This window comes from Emys orbicularis, chromosome 5 (assembly GCF_028017835.1).
Source record: "Emys orbicularis isolate rEmyOrb1 chromosome 5, rEmyOrb1.hap1, whole genome shotgun sequence".
Classification (NCBI taxonomy): Eukaryota; Metazoa; Chordata; order Testudines; family Emydidae; genus Emys; species Emys orbicularis.
The window spans coordinates 28134379-28151370 of record NC_088687.1 but is presented as its reverse complement, the minus strand read 5'-3'; the positions used below and the strand labels follow the sequence as shown (position 1 = coordinate 28151370).

At 41.4% G+C, this 16992-nt stretch overlaps 2 protein-coding genes across 4 annotated transcripts in view; one reads left to right on the top strand and one right to left on the bottom strand.

Moving 5' to 3' along the window:
• Positions 1 to 11206, bottom strand: part of HELQ (helicase, POLQ like) — a 34437-nt gene extending 23231 nt beyond the window's left edge. The window contains exons 1-5 of the mRNA XM_065404956.1: positions 11042 to 11206; positions 7222 to 7978; positions 4723 to 4901; positions 3788 to 3988; positions 1942 to 2014 (exon numbers count right to left, since the gene is read on the bottom strand). Coding sequence (XP_065261028.1) covers positions 1942 to 2014; positions 3788 to 3988; positions 4723 to 4901; positions 7222 to 7978; positions 11042 to 11206 — 1375 coding nt within the window. The remainder of the gene's footprint in view (positions 1 to 1941; positions 2015 to 3787; positions 3989 to 4722; positions 4902 to 7221; positions 7979 to 11041) is intronic.
• A 355-nt stretch (positions 11207 to 11561) lies between these two features.
• MRPS18C (mitochondrial ribosomal protein S18C) lies at positions 11562 to 16970 on the top strand. Of its 3 annotated transcripts, none has more exons than XM_065404681.1 (6): positions 11562 to 11691; positions 12389 to 12447; positions 15088 to 15171; positions 16290 to 16347; positions 16712 to 16771; positions 16852 to 16970. In XM_065404681.1, the coding sequence occupies exons 1-6, from the start codon at positions 11622 to 11624 to the stop codon at positions 16926 to 16928; spliced, it is 408 nt and encodes a 135-aa protein (XP_065260753.1). In that variant the 5' UTR covers positions 11562 to 11621; the 3' UTR covers positions 16929 to 16970. The 3 variants fall into 3 exon arrangements, with proteins under 3 accessions (XP_065260753.1, XP_065260752.1, XP_065260754.1); XM_065404680.1 differs by having other exon boundaries at positions 11562 to 11718; XM_065404682.1 differs by lacking the exons at positions 16712 to 16771; positions 16852 to 16970 and adding an exon at positions 16601 to 16701 and having other exon boundaries at positions 11562 to 11718.
• The last annotated feature ends 22 nt before the right edge of the window (positions 16971 to 16992 follow it).

Sequence of the window (16992 nt, the reverse complement as noted above, 5' to 3'; positions counted from 1 at the left end):
AGCAGATGTAAAGGTAGCCATCTTACAGCAAAAAAACTTCAGGACCTGACTCCAAAGAGAAACTGCTGAGCTCCAGTTCATTTGCAAATTTGACACCATCAGATCAGGATTAAACAAAGACTGTGAATGGCTATCCAACTACAGAAGCAGTTTCTCCTCCCTTGGTGTTCACACCTCAACTGCTAGCAGAGCACCTCACCCTCCCTGATTGAACTAACCTCGTTATCTCCATACTGATTTATACCTGCCTCTGGAGATTTCCATTACTTGCATCTGAAGAAGTGAGGTTCTAAGGCCTTGGCTACACTGGCAATTCACAGCGCTGCACTTGCTGCGCTCAGGGGTGTGAAAAAACACCCCCCCTGAGCGCAGCGAGTGCAGCGCTGTAAAGCGCCAGTGTAATCAGCGCCTGCAGCGCTGCACGCTCGCTCGCAGCGCTGCAAGCTATTCCCCTCAGAGAGGTGGAGTACTTGCAGCGCTGCAAGGGAGTACTTGCAGCGCTGCGAGAGAGCTCTCGCAGCGCTGGCGGCGCGACTACAGCGCTGTGAATCCGCGAGTGTAGCCAAGGCCTTACCCACGAAAGCTTATGCTCCCAATACTTCTGTTAGTCTTAAAGGTGCCACAGGACCCTCTGCTGCTTTTTACAGATTCAGACTAACACGGCTACCCCTCTGATACTCAACACCTTACAAATTCCCCTAATTGCCTTTTGTGAATCTCTTGGGAGTTGTGACCTACCAGTTATGAAACACTGTTCTAGATTAATCCCCTGACATAGCAGCATCCATCCTACCCAGATCAGTTGCAGACACTTCACTTCCATTTAAGTCAAAACATTTCTCAGGAGCTGAGAAATCACAAAGACATCAGAAAACCATCTTAGATGAAAAAGGAATAAAGAATTTAGTGTTGTTCCCACACTGGTGACTATGGGAGTTTCTTCACAGCATGGTCAGCTTGAGTTAGCACACCAGTTAACTGCACTTGAGCAACTACAGTTCAAAACAACACTTGAGTTACAGAATGAGCTGCAAAGTGACTGGATTAGCTGCTGATGAGTTGTTGCAACTCAAGCTGATGCATCCCAATTGAAGTACTAGCTCAAACTTCAACAGCACTCAGGCTTCAACCCCCCTCTGCCCTAAGCGTATGTCTACACTGTAGCTGGGACAGTGCTTCCCAGCACTGATAGACACATGTGCTAGTTCTGCTCCAGCTAGCACGCTAAAAATAGCAGCGTGGCTGCAGCAGCATAGGCAGTGGCTTGTGCAAGCCACCTGAGTTCAAGTCCACCTGACTGCCCGGGAGTGTACTTGGGTGGCTAGCCTGAGCTGCCACCCGTGCCACCGTGGCCACACTACTATATTTAGCATACTAGATCCAGCAGACCTAGGGCGTGTGTGTCTACCCATGTTGGGAAGCACATTCCCAGGTACACTATAGACATGCTCTGAAAGGCTAGCTAGCTTGAGCTTATAGTACCACCTAACTCAAGCTACAGATTTGTTGTGTGGCTGGAAGTCAAGTTAAGGGTAACACTAGTTATAACTCAAGCCAACTGTGCCATGAAGACGCATCCTATGCAATGGATAATGTTTCACAGTGCCCCCCCAAGGCCTTTATATACACATTTAACAGGAAGGGTCAGAAATCACTCTTGAGGGAAGAGTTCACACCAAACTGGAATTTCTCAGAGATGAAGGAAGAGGACTACTACACGGCCACCTCATGCACTCCAGCAAAGCACTACAAATAGGTAAAAAATAACCACAGTGATCCATGGTGAAATACACTATTACCCAGTGGAATTTGTGAAATTTTAGAAACCGTGAAACAATAAAAAATAAATTGAAAATTGGATTCATCTCTCTCAAGTTATACAAGTTGTTACTTAACATGATATTTTTAAAGGTAACTAGTCATGATGTAGGAGTTACTTACTGCTGGTGTAGAGAATTTTTGCAAGAATCATTTCCAGTATAGCTCCACGACTCCCCTCACCAAGCATGTGCAACTTCGGGGAAAAATAAAGAGAAGTGAGGCATGTTAAATTAGTTACTGACTTAGCAATATTTCTAAATACAAACCAGCATACCAATCAAATCCTAAATATTTTTAATATGGTAAACCTTTTGTCAGATTTCTCTCTGATTAAGTTTGGTGTATTTAACTCTAACGCCCCCTCCGATAATGTCATCTCACTATAAAATATATATATATTTTTAAGAAGAATGGTGAAAAAAGTAGATCTAATACCACACGTATGTGTTTAACAACAAGGTTTGCTTTCCATTAAATTAAATAACAATGGTCAGAGGGATGGCACTTCCTGTCAGAAAATACTCAGTGCAGTGATCTTTATTATTACCCAATTAGAATTTATTTTGAACATCTCTTATCTTGATCAAAGTGTGCAACGAGAGGTCTGGGGCCGCCTGGGGAGCCACAAGCAAGTTTCAGGGGGCCCGACAAGCATGGCTGGCATTAGACTCACTAGGGCCCAGGACAGAAAGCCGAAGCCCTGCCATGCGGGACTCTATCCAGGGCCCTTGAGTACCACCACCCAGGGCTGAAGACGAAGTCTGAGCAACTTACCTCCACGATGCCCTCTGAGGCATGGGGCCCCAGGCAATTGCCCTCCTTTCTCCCCACTAACGACGGCCCTGGCTTTTATATGCAGAAAAACAACTGCTGTGGCACAGCTGGGCCATATGTGGGGGGCCTCAGAAAGAAAAAGGTTAGGAACCCCTGCTTTAGTAGACAGTGATGGCCTTTTCCTAACAGTTAGTGACAGTACAGCAATCACTGGCAAAGCAACACTTAATTCTCGATGTTTTCTTCACAGAACATTTTATTAAAGGAACACCTTCAACTTGAGTCATCTTGTTGGTAGTTACACTTAAAAATTAGACTATCCTAGCTATATCACTCAGGGTTGTGAAAAAGGTCATGCCCTGAGCGCTGTAATTAGGTCATCCTAACCCCCAGGATAGACGCAGCAGTCGCAGCTAGATCGACGGAAGAATAGTTCCGTCAACCTAGCTACCGCCTCTTGGAGAGGTGGATTAACTACATCTACAGAAATAACAGGAGTACTTGTGGCACCTTAGAGACTAACAAATTTATTAGAGCATAAGCTTTCGTGGGCTACAACCCACTTCTTCGGATGCACATCTACAGAAAAAACCCTTCTGTTGACATAGGAACCTGCAGCGCCTTAGCTGCACTGCTGTAGTGTAGTAGACATATCATCTCAAATCTGAATGGTGCTGTTCCTTTATCATTTTAGATTAGTTCATGCCACAAATGGACTCTCAGAAAGTCATGTGATCAAAAACGGTTTATACTAGACTGAACATGGTTTTGTGTATAATTAAGGGATCAGTAGAACACATTCAATGTAACCAGTTAAAGCTTAATTTAAAGTTTGTTTTACACTAGTTTGGGATGAATGCCCCTTGTATCCTATTCTGCAAATGGCTGCATTTTAGGTAGTTAACATTGGCCAACTATCTTTAAGAAGACTTCTCAGACAAACGTAGAGCCCACTGCTCTATTAAGATACCAAAAAAAAAAAAAACCCTATCCCAAATGAGCAATAATACCCAAGACAAATCTTGAATACTCTCCAACTTGCTAAGCAATGGCTTTCTAATATAGTATCTGTACAATATGTCCATTTATACAGTATATATACAGGTTTAAATGGTGTATTTTTCTTGTAACTGTTTTGTAAATAAAATAATAACATATGTACTAGTAACCTGTTGCAAGTTTTATAACAAACCTCATCTACTACGACTAGACCCAGGTCACCAACTCTTCCTGTTTCAATCAAGGAGTTCACTAGGCTGTGTCCTTTCTCTATAGTAGCAATATACAGTGATTTCTTCATTCTCCTTTTGATTGGAGGAAATCTTCCTTTACTTCCCGCATATTCTTCAACCAAGAAGCCTAGCTCTATTCCAAAACTTGACAAGGCCCAAACCTACAATATGATAAAATACCAAAAACAAATTAGATGAAGAGTAAATTAATTATCACACTTAATTACTCTGATCCTGCATGCTGATGTATTTTCTGGCCTTAATCCTGAAATTAAGACATTATTTCATGTATACATTATGCAACAATACAGCTGACATGAAGAATTATTACTTGAACAAATGACTACTGTGAAAAGTGAAATCAAAGCTTATTAACGACAAAAATATTTTAGCATGTTAGCCTTTCAGGTGTTGAGATTTTTCAAACCAGTGAAAAATACTTCATCTGTCCTCCATAAATCACTTATTAGTTACACTAGACAGTTATGGTTTTTTTTTTTTTGCTAGATTATTTAAATGTCAATGTGGATTTTAGAGTAGACTTGGATTAGAAGGACTGAGAGCAAGGCAATAATATTCCAAAAGCTCAGTGCAAATCCAATTTTTCACAACTCAATTAAAGTGGATATCCTTAACTATAGACAATGTACATTTCATCACAAAGAGTCGTTTGAGAGCCTCTTAACTGAACTAGAAAATAGAAACATACTCTTAATTTCCAAGCTGATATTTATTCAAGATACACAAGAATATATTCACTAGAAATCTCCTATGGATTAACAGAGGACCTAAAATATTTACAGTTAATTTTCCAACACTGGTAAAAAAAAGTGCATGTATAAAAAGTAATATTCATTTAAGAATAAAACAAAAAACCAAAACACTGTTTTCACACCTTTTCTTGGACAATAGCCACATATGGCAGAACCATTAAAACATCTTTCTGCCTGCAGAGTAATTCTTGAAGAATTAAAATTTCAGCTACAAGTGTTTTTCCACCACTGGTTGGCAATGAATATATTAAGTTCTTTCTTTGTTGCAGAGATTCTAACGTTAAGCAAGTGTGCTGCCACTCTGTAAAATTAAAAGAAAAATTATTTTGCCACCTCTCCTCTCACATGCATGCTGATTCAGGATCAAAATGCAAGTTTTCTGTAAAACTAAAGGGTATGGGTATTGTCTCAGATGGCTTTCACTGATAAAGTATTGAACATTTCTGATGATCCAGCCTTCCAACCCTCCTTCTTGTAAGTGTCCACAGAACAAAATATTTTAATATACCACATACATATGGCTCCATCCTGCATATAGTATTAAAGCATCTACAGCAACAGCTTGCCATTCAGATTGCCCAGATAGTTAAACAGCTTTCAGAAGGGAGAAATTAAAAACAGCTTCACGGATTGACCACCAGATACAGCTGGGCAAAATATTTTCGGTGAATAGTTTTATTTGCCAAAATATACAGTTTTGGTTGACCTAAAACTATTTGAGAATTAGCTTCCAGTTTGCCAAATACAATTTTTTTGGTTCAGTGAAAAGTAATGTTTTGGTGATATCTAAAAGAACCATTTCATTTTGACATTACCAAAAAATTACCAGATTAGGTCATCCCAACCACCTTAATTCCACCCACATATTATCACCTGCACACTATTAAAACCCAGCAGGCAACCTTGCACCTGAATTATGTATACAGGAACTCCTCACTTAAAGTCCTCCCGGTTAACTTGTTTCAATGTTAAATTGCTGATCAATTAGGGAACATGCTCGTTTAAAGTTGTGAAATGCTCCCTTCTAACACGGTTTGGCAGCCATCTGTTTCGTCCACTGCTTGCAGGAAGAACAGCCGGTTGCAGCTAGCTGGTGGGTGGTTGGAACCAGGGTGGACCAGCCCCCCATCAACTCCCCACACCCCTAAATTCCCTGTGCAGCAGCTGTCCCTCCCCCCACTGCCATGTGCTGCTCCTGCCCTCTGCCTTGGAGCTGCTCCCAGAGACTCCTGCTTGCTGTACGGGGGGAGGGGGTAAGAGGAGGGCTAATGTCAGGGTGTCTCCCCCTCCCCCCTGCACCCCGCTTACCCCATCTTCCATAGAGCAGGGGGGACACACAATGGAGGGGGCTTCTAGGCAGTAGCTGCTGTCTCAGCAAGCTGATTTAATTAACAAGGCAGTGTACTTAAGCCTGGGGTCAGCTACTTAAAGGGGAAATGCGCATTTTTTCTCTCACACACAGGGTGTGTCTCTGTCTGCCCTCCCTCCTTTCCTGCTGCCTTGTAGAGTGTGAGAGTTAACCCTTGAGGGCTCAGTCAATTGCTAGTTCATTTAGCAGTAAGGCATTCCCTGGGAAATATCCCACCCTCTGACTCCTCCACCTCAACCAAGCTTCACAATCATCATCACTGTGTACCAGTATTAAATTGTTTGTTTAAAACTTATACTGTGTATGTGTGTGTATGTATATATTATATAGTCTTTTGTCTGGTGAAAAAAAATTTCCCTGGGACCTAACCCCCTCATTTACATTAATTCTTATGGGGAAATTGGATTCGCTTAACATCGTTTCGCTTTAAGTCGCATTTTTTAGGAACATAACTACAACGTTAAGTGAGGAGTTCCTGTATCTTCAAAAATAGGAGTCACAAAACCAACAGCACAACGTCTCAATGGAAATACTCAATGTAACATTATCTAGACACAAATACAACCCCAAAGTAGTTGGCAAAGCCTATCTCAGCTTTCCAAGAGAAGACATTTTACCATAAACTGAGAAATTAAGAATGTTTCTATCCTTTAGGGGCCACAGAAGTTGAGGTGCCTTTGGATAAGAACTTCTTAGTCACTATTCTTTCTGTTGATCCGGTAACTCAATCTTACCATAAAACGTAAACACAGGAACATACAACTTTAAGTAGCTACAACAATGTAACTCCAGCCTATTTACAAAACATATGCAAATACAATGAAAAAAATAAACTTTCAGAATTTCTTAGCAAAAGTGGTAAATAGCAACCATCTCTTCCCTGCACCCTACCTCAGCTACAGTTTTAAGATGACCTTATCATGCTTTTAAGTTCTCAAAAGAGAGTTAGGTTACACAAAGAATGCCTAGGGTGGATGGGGGACAGAGTTACAGTTTCCATATTTTAATGTTTAAAAAAAAAATTAAGAGTAACCTTAAGTTTCCTTGCTTTCCACTTTTTGAGCTACAGCATTCTTTGAAAGGTTTTTCCTTAGAATTTATGGGTACTTAATTTTAACTAATTCCACCTCAACAAACTTACTGTCCATGAATACATGATGAAAAGGTTGCATCAATCTGCTGGAAATATTATACTCACTGTAACACAAGAGCAAACAACTGATTTTTTAAACAAAAATGTAATGGATATTACCATAAAGTTTTTCAATCCCTCGGAACTGTACTAAGAGATCTTTAACTTTACTGGGTAACCCATAAAAAGGGCCAATATCAACAGAAGAAGTTTCAATGGTTTTCTTGGCAACACAAATTTCTTCAGACAGAACAGCTTCTTTGAGCTGTTTAGTTCTAGAAACCTGTGGAGTCTGAGCCTTGGCATTTCCAGTCATAGTATTTTTGAGGTGATCTTTGAGACTCTTTCTTTTACTCAAGTTGGAAGAGGTGCTTAGGGACAATTCATTATTTATTTTGGTGTGCTCTGCATTATGGTGACAAGATGACTGATTCAACATTTTATCAAGGCAAGAATTCATGTCATTAGCACTCTCTTTTGTACCTGATGATTTTCTAGAATCAACTGAGGTCTTATTCATTTCCTCAAAATACAGAAGCTGTGAAGATGGCAAGTCATCTAAAAAACAGTCTCCAGGTTCTAGAGTCCTGTTCTCTTGTTCACTTGTGATCCTCAAATGATTCTCTTCTTCAGTTCTGAAACCAGTAATGTTTCCTGCAGCAGAAAAAATTAGTTCCTTGCTTTTGGCATTTTGTAATTGAAGATACCCAAATGCAGGCTCTACAGTAGCTTTGTCTTCCATGTTTTTAGTACATGAAGTCAAGTCAATAGATTGAATAAATTCCTGCTCCATATTATCAACTTGAGCTAACAAAGAATCATTTCCAGAAAAGCTGTCATAGTCACCAAACATGTCTTCTTCACTGTCATTATTATACTGAAAAAAAAAAAAGTATATTTATGAATATTCAACAGCAAATGGGAGGCTGACTCACATGCTGACAGGTTTATATCTGAAACATCTGACTCAAAACCAAAATTAAACCAGATTTCAATTTCATGAGTAATTTAAGTGTGCATTTCATTCTATTTGTGAAAGATAATGGGTGGGATTTTCAAAAGCACTAAAGTGACTTGTGGTCCTAAATCATTGAGGCTAGGTCTACACTCAGATTTCATACTGGTACAACTATTTCAGTGCTAGTTATACTGGTACAACACAGCGTCAACAAGCTGCATAAAGATGCCTTATATTGGCATACCTTATTCCCCCTCCCCCTTCCCATTCAGAAATAAACTATACTGATATCAGCCACCTGTTCACCAGTGCAACTGTTCATACTCAAGGGGTGCTTTATATATACTAATATAGTTGAAGTGGGCCAACTCTTGTGTTTAGACAAGCCCTCAGTCACATTTGGTGGCATTTTTTCCAAAAGAACTTAAAATGAAAAGATCTTTAAGTGCTTTATACAAAGACAGATGCTTTACAGATAGATGCAATGAGGTACGGAGTGAAGGGTAAGTAACAAAGCTGGGAGGGGAAGTGAGTAAGGGTCAGACCAGGGTGAAGCATAAACCTGCATACCCTGGCAAAGAGTCTAGATTAGCACATACAAAAATGCATGTTACCTCGATTAAATTAGCCAATTAACTTGAATTAACACAGGATCACTAATGTTTTCTACCAGGGAGTTGTCATATGTTTGGGGACAGGGGTAAGTGCATATAAAACTGGACTACAAAGGTAAGGGGTTTGGAAAAGTGCTGCACCATAATAAGGCTCAAATTAAATGTATGCCCCTAAATAAAAAACAAAATGAAACAGTAAGAGTACCAAAAAAAATGCCACCATAGCTAAACAACAGAGTGGAAGAGGTGGTTAGAGGCAAAAGGCATCCTTTAAAAATTGGAAGTCAAAAGCTCTGGTAAGTCAAGTGTAAAAGTATAATAAGGCAGACCAAGAAAGAATTTGAAGAACAAGTAGCTAAAGACACAAACTAACAGCGATTTTTTTTTTCAGTACATCAGAAGCAGGAAGCCTGCCAAACAGTCAGTGGGTCCACTGGATGATCAAGGTGCTAAAGGAGCAGTCAAGGAAGATAAGGCATTGTCTCCACATTGTGGAGAAGCTACATGAATTCTTTGCATGAGTCTTCACTGCAGAGGATGCGAGGGAGATTTCCACACCTGAGCCATTTTCTTTAGATCTGTCACCTAAAAAGCTGTCCCAGATTGAGATGTCAATACAAGAGGTTTTGGAACAAATTGATAAATCAAGTCACCAGGACTAGATGGTATTCACCCAAAAGTTCTGAAGGAATGCAAACATGAAATTGCCAATCTACTAACCATGGCATGTAAATCCGCCTCTGTACCAGATGACTGGAAGGTAGCTAATGTAGTGCCAATTTTAAAAAAGATTGCAGAAGCAATCCTAGCAATTACAGGCCAGTGAGTCTCACTTCAGCATCAGGAAAACTGGTTGAAACAAGAGTAAAGAACAGAATTATCAGACACAGAGATAAACACATTATGCTGGGGAAGAGTCAACACAGCTTTTGTAAAGGGAAATCATGCCTCACCAATCTATTAGAATTCTTTGAGGGTGTCAACAAACACGTGGACAAGGATGATCCAGAGGATATGGTGTACTTTTACTTTCAGAAAGTCTTTGACAAAGTCCCTCACCAAAGGCTCTTAAGCAAAGTAAGCAGACATGGGATAAGAGGGACAATCCTCTCGTGGAGTGGTTAAACGACAGGAAACAAAGGGTAGGAATAAATGGTCAGCTTTCACAATGGAGAAAGGTAAATAGTGGGGTCCCCCAATAATCTGTACTGGGAACAAGGCTGTTCAACATATTCATAAATGATCTGGATAAGGGGATGAACAAGAAGGTAGCAAAATTTGAAGATGATACAAAATTACTCAAGATAGTTAAGTCCAAAGCTGACTGCAAAGCGTCTACAAAGAGATCTCACTAAATTGGGTGACTAGATGACAAAATGGTAGATGAAATTTAATGCTGACAGGTGGAAAGTAACATGCACTGAAAAAAAAATCACATGTACAAAATGATGGGTCTAAATTAGTTGTTACCACTTAAAAGGGGGATATTGGCCTTATTGTTGACAGTTCTCTGAAAACAAATGAGATAGATAATAAAACAAAAAATACCATAATAACCAGTATATAAATCTATGGTATGCCCACAACTTGAATTCTGTTTGCAGTTCTGGTAGCCCCATCTCAAAAGAGATATATTAGAATTTGAAAAGGAGCAGAGACGGGCAACTAAAACAATTAATCATATGGAACAGCTTCCGCAGGAGGAGAAATTAAAAAGGCTGGGACTTGTCAGCTTAGAAAATAAGCAGTTAAGAGGGGACATGACAGAGGTCTATAAAATCATTAATAGCGTGAAGGAAATGAATAGTGAAGTGTTATTAATCCCTTCACTTAACACAAGAACCAGGATCACCCAATGAAATTAATAATGATTTAAAACAAACAGAAGAAAGTACTTATTCACACAACGCACAATCAACCTGTGGAACTTGTTGCCAGGGGTTGTTGTGAAGGCCAGAAGTATCACGGAGGATAGCTCTATTGCTGGCTATTAGCCAAGATGGTCAGGGACACAACCCGATGCTCTGGGTGTCCCTAAACCTCTGACTGTCGAAAGATGAGACTGGATGAGAAGAGACCTTTTGATAGCTGCCCTGCTCATTCCCTGTGAAATATCTAGCGTTGGCCACGGACAGGACGCTGAGCTAGAGGGACCATTGCTCTGACTCCCCCAGCTGCCCCACACTGTGGCCTGGGACCCGGCTCCCCACAACGCTGCGTGGGGGGAACGACTGGCTTGTGAAAACAGCAGGGCCCCTCCCCTGAGCAGGGCCGCCCGATTTACCCGTCCCCAACCGCTTATCCTCATTCGCTCCCATTACGGGGAGACGGGGAGTGAACCCAGGCGTCCTGCCTGCTCCCCGCGTACCTCGGGGCTGGAGGGGGCGGGCTGCGGCTCCTCCCCGGCCCCAGAGCTCGGTCTCTTCCGGGCTGGAGGGGAGCAGGCGACGCGGGACTGGGCTCGGTCCCGGCTCCTCTTGCGGGCAAAGGTGGACCGGCTCCTCCTGCGCACCGCGGGACCACCCCCCTCCATCCCCCGCCCCTCGGGCGCCGGGCGGGGCGGTCAGGTCCGGACGGGGGCCGCCAGGCCTCTTGAGCAGGGAAATGCCTCCAGCGGCGCCATCGCTAGACGGGTTGGGGGGGGCGGCTCCCCTCTGCCCCCCGCAAGCGGGGCCTCCTATAGGAAACAGCCTCCCGCTTCCCAACTGTCAGCCAGCAGGACGCCCCGTCCCAAACGTCATTTCCGTCCTTCAACCAACCAGTAAAAAGAAAAGACAGAAGAGCGAAGGCGTCACGCGGTGCTCGTGTTCCCATTGGTTGCCTTGTGGCTAGCTGCGCTCTGATTGGGTAGCATTTTTACTTGCTGGGCAAGGACGCCAAGCCCCGGTGGCCGCGGCACAGTGTAGAAACAGCCGGACGGGTGCCGTGAAGGGCCAAGCGGGAGGAAGATGGCGGCGGCAGCCACCCTAGTGGTTTCATTCCGGGGCTGGGGGAGGCTCCAGCAGATCCTGGGAGCTGGTAAAGGCGCCAGCGCCTTCTGCGCGGGTGAGAGGCCTCGGGGGCGGGAGGGACTGTACGTGCAGCACCTGGCCCGGTGTCCGCGCTCTGTCTGCGGCTTGGGAGCCGCGGCTCCGCAGGGCCGGGCCGCAGCCTCGGCAGCGCCCGCCTCCAGCTTCCACCCTCAGCGTGACAGGGCCGCAGAGCACCGACCCGTCTGGGATGGTACCGCCACGGACCAGGGGCGCCGGGGTGTCTCCCCTCTGAAGCCTCCGGGGTTGTCCCCCGCAGGAGGCAGGCGGGGATGGCCTCGCCAGAGCCCGGGGAGCCACGCCGGGCTGTCATCACCCCTGCCTTGGTCTAGTATAGGGAGGGAGGGTTCCCTGCCCACGGATGGAGCCAGAGGTTGGTGTTTGCAGGATCCCTGCTGCCAGTAGGTCTCCTGCCTACTTCAGAAATATTACATTAATGCACCTGTAAGAGTATTTTAAAATAGGGAAACAAACAGCAGGTGAAGATGTTGAGCGTTCAGAGAAGGGGCTTCCCGACCCTGTGCATAATCTCTTAATGGAAAAACTCCTTATACAAGCAACCCACTTCTCTCCTTGGAAGATGCACAACTTTCAGTTTAGGCAGGAAATTGTTTTTTGTTGTTGTTGTTTAGAGGCAGTATTTTTAAAGTGATTTAACAGTCGCTTTTATTTTGTTCTGGCAACAGTGTTGTGGAGAAGGGGATATAGTTCACAGCAGGAACTGGTGGCCCACAACGTGGATCTGGTAAGAGGCATTAATTTGACACATTTTGTCGTTAACTAAGCTTACAGTGCTGCGAAAAACAGCTCTTAAAAGTATGAGTTTACTCATGGGGGAATTCTGTGCCAAAAAATAAAAAAATCTGCATATTTTATTTTTCAACATAACATAATCATGCCAATTTCAATTTTAGTAATTGATTTCAAAATACCTGTCAACAAGTATGTTTTTGTCTGTATTGTTACAGACAAAAACAATGATTCAGGAAATGTTTTTTGACAAATAGATTCCTTAGTAGGCATATTAATATATAAATTTGAGTAATAATTCATTTAAACTACAATACAGAAACTTATTTCCTGCACCCCTCAGAAGGAGAGGAAAGGCTTGGGGGGAGTCAGGGGTAATGGAGGAGCTGAGGGAGAAGGAAGTAATTGCTGCGAAGAAGCCTGGAGGTGAACCTGGAGGGCTGTTGGGTGTGGGAAGTATGGAAGTCTTTTTTTGGGGTGGGACGACTGTTAGGGAATCTCCGCCATGCAGACCCCACATCTGCCCATCCCCATGTGTCCCTGCATCCCCCACTCAGCCACCCCTCCTCCTCCTCTTGCCTTAATATAGTCACATTCATCCCTAAATTATGTAAATCCTAGAGGAGCATCCTTCAAGCAAGGAAGGGGACCAGGAAACCTACTGCTTCCACCTATTGAGTTCCAGCAGTTGTCATGGTGGTTCTACATAGAACAAACTAAAAGCCATTTCTTTTATAAAGTGGGGAGGAGAGAAGAGTTACTGCTCAATACTAAGATGATGGCCTCTATACATACAAGTAGAAAAGCGCCTTAGAGACAAGATCAGTATCTCTAAATTTAACTAGGGCTGTTAAGCGATTCAAAAAATCACAATTAATCACGCTGTTAATAATAGAATACCATTTATTTAAATATTTTGGATGTTTTCTACATTTTCAAATATATTGATTTCAATTATAACACAGAATACAAAGTGGACAGTGCTCACTTCATATTTATTTTTGATTACAAATATTTGCATTGTAAATAAAAGAAATAGTATTTTTCAATTAACCTAATACAAGTACTGTAGTGCAGTCTCTTTATCATGGAAGTTGAGCTTACAAATGTAAAATTATGTACAAAAAATTACTGCATTCAAAAATAGCCAATTGCTAAGACAAACAAGTTTGTTTACATTTATGGGAGATAATGCTGCCCACTTCTTATTTACAATGTCACCTGAAAGTGAGAACAGGCGTTCTCATGGCACTGTTGTAGCCGGCTTCGTAAGATATTTACATGTCAGATGTGCTAAAGATTCATGTCCTTTCATGCTTCAACCACCATTCCAGGGGACGTGCATCCATGCTGATGACAGGTTCTACTTGATCACAATCCAAAGCAGTGCGGACAGATGCATGTTCATTTTCATCATCTGAGTCAGATGCCACCAGCAGAAGGTTGATTTTCTTTTTTGGTGGTTCAGGTTCTGTAGATTCCGCAGCAGAGTGTTGCTCTTTTAAGACTTCTGAAAATATGCTCCACACCTCATCCCTCTCAGATTTTGGAAGGCACTTCAGATTCTTAAACCTTGGGTCGAGTGCTGTAGCTATCTTTAGAAATCTCACATTGGTACCTTCTTTACATTTTGTCAGATCTGCAGCGAAAGTGTTCTTAAAATGAACAACATGTGCTGAGTCATCATCCGAGACTACTATAATATGAAACATATGGCAGAATGCAGGTAAAATAGAGCTGGAGACATACAATTCTCCTCCCCCAAGGAGTTCAGTCACAAATTTAATTAATGCATTATTTTTTTTAACAAGCATCATCAGCATGGAAGCATGTCCTCTGGAATGGTGGCCGAAGCATGAAGGGGCATATGAATGGTTAGCGCATCTGGCAAGTAAATACCTTGCAATGCCAGCTACAAAAATCCCATACGAACGCCTCGTCTCACTTTCTGGTGACGTTGTAAATAAGAAGTGGGCAGCATTATCTTACATAAATGTAAACAAACTTGTTTGTCTTAGCGATTGGCTGAACGAGAAGTAGGACTGAGTGGGCTTGTAGGCTCTAAAGTTTTACGTTGTTTTATTTTGAGTGCAGTTGCCCTTTCACGATAAAGAGATTGCAATATAGTACTTGTATGAGGTGAGTTGAATTTTTTTATCATTTTTACAGTGCAAATATTTGTAATAAAAATAAAGTGAGCACTGTACACTGTATTCTGTGTTATAATTGAAATCAATATATTTGAAAGTGTAGAAAAACATCCAATAATATTTAATAAATTTAAATTGGTAGTTATTTTTTAACAATGCGAATAAAACTGCAATTAACCACTATTTTTTTAATTGCAGTTAATTTTTTTGAGTTAATAGCGCGAGTTAATTTTGATTAATCAACAGCCCTACTTTTAACCTATGGCAGCCTGGGAAGCAAAGGTCTGGGTTTGCCATATGAAACCACCTCTAATGACGTGCTATTGCTAAGTCTTAAAATCAGCCTTCATTTCAATTTTACAGAATGTTTTTATTTGTGTTCCAATGAAATCAAGAAGTAGAATATCCTCTTTTGTGTATAGCCACTTTATTTTTTGTCCCATTGGGGGGGGATTAAAAAAGACAAAAACTACTTCTTATTTCAGCCAATTGAAATGGAAAACCCCTATAAGGATCCTCCTAAACGATGTGTCTTGTGTGGAATAAATGTAGACTACAAGAATGTACAGGTGAGATTCTTTACAATATGAATTTGTGCAGTGATTGTCTTATAAAATTGACCAAACAATTGCCTTTGTGGGGTAGTTGCTATTTAGGCAGGAGGAACCAGGGAAAAATGGGACTAGAGGGGTTCAATTCTAGAAATGAAGGGTATGAAGTTGGGGGAGAGTGAGCAATACTCCCCACTAGCTTGTTCTCTTTGTACTAGCTGGAGGAAATGCTGCAACTGCAGAAGCAGAGGCAAATTGACAGTCAATTTCATTTTGTGGCTTTTAATGGTTCTGCTGGGGGATGTATTTGGGGCACAGGTATGATTTTTATGGTGATGAGCACGGCATGCAAACCTAGACTGATGCTGTAGGGCTCTCCACAAGGGGCAGGAGGTTAGGACAGTGATCAGTTGAACTATCATTTGCTTTGAGTGACTAGAAGACTGAAATCTTAAGTACAGAATAGTTTGGGTCTTCTAGCCTTACTGGAGGAGACATTCCCAACAGGGTTGTGTGGGTGAGGCATGACATTCAGAAGAGTGAAGAGCTTAATGTACTAGCTTGTAGGGGAAGTTAGTATTCATTTATCTGGCTGATAATGTATACAAAAATTTTCCTCAGGAAAGTAAGTTCAGTTTTGCAAAAAGGCAACAGTTTTTCAGCTGTCTCTTTGAGATGCTTCAGGCTCTGACTTTCAGAAGTGCTGAGCAATCACAACTGCAACGGAGACTAATGGGAGTTCTCTGAGTTCTCACGCCATAGGATTCTCAAACTGGACCTCCAAAGCTAGCAGATACTTCTGGCCTTAATGTGTGACTCAGTTCCTGATGTGTAAAATGCAGATGATGATAACCATAGGAGGTGAGGGGCTAATTAATTTCTTAATATTTGTAAAGAACTAAGATGAGCGCCACAGAAAAGGTGATCCTATTTAGAACATTAATATACAAGGTTTTAAAATTCTGGTTTAAAAGCCAGCAGGTTATTCTTGTGGTAAGTTCTTTAAGGCAAATAATGCCATATGCCACAACATAGGGAGCATAGAATAGTGTCAGAATACAACTTTTAAAAAAAAATTAGTGTTTAAAGTTACTGGTTTGCAAGAATATTTATTAAACTTTTTGCTTCTTCAATAGCTTCTATCCCAGTTTGTTTCTCCATATACTGGTCGCATTTATGGCAGACATATAACAGGTATGTAAGCTGTAGTCTAATGTCAATTTAACAAGTAATCTTTGTTTATCTTATTACAAGTGTTTACTTAGGGCTAATATTAAAATTTAGCATTTTGTATTTAACCATCTTAGTGGTAACAATTACTATCCATTGTGAAACCACCGAGTAACGTGACATAACTGGGTATTTTCATGATTAGGAATTCAAACATTTGAATTGTACACTTTCTACATACTAATAGTTTCTGTAATCTGATTTATCTATTTTCTAGTAAGAAAAAAGGCCTTTAAAAAAGGCCCAAGGGAATCCCTAATAACTGACCTCATCACTGAGTCCATTGTTTGGATACCTGACATAAGATGCTAAAAAACTGTCTTTACAGGTTTGTGTGGGAAGAAACAGAAAGAGATTTCAAAAGCCATTAAAAGAGCTCATGTAATTGGTAAGCATAGCTGTAAACTAGTTTTTGTAGACAAAATTATTTTTTTTATTTAAACACTTACCAGTATTAATTTCTTGCAGGATTTATGCCAGTTGTGTACAAGGATCCAACATTTCTTAATGACCCAAAAATTTGTGATATCAGGCATCCGGAGTAAATTATGTAAATTGTGCATAAAACAATAAAGTTATTTATAATGTTTATGTGCTCATTACTACCAG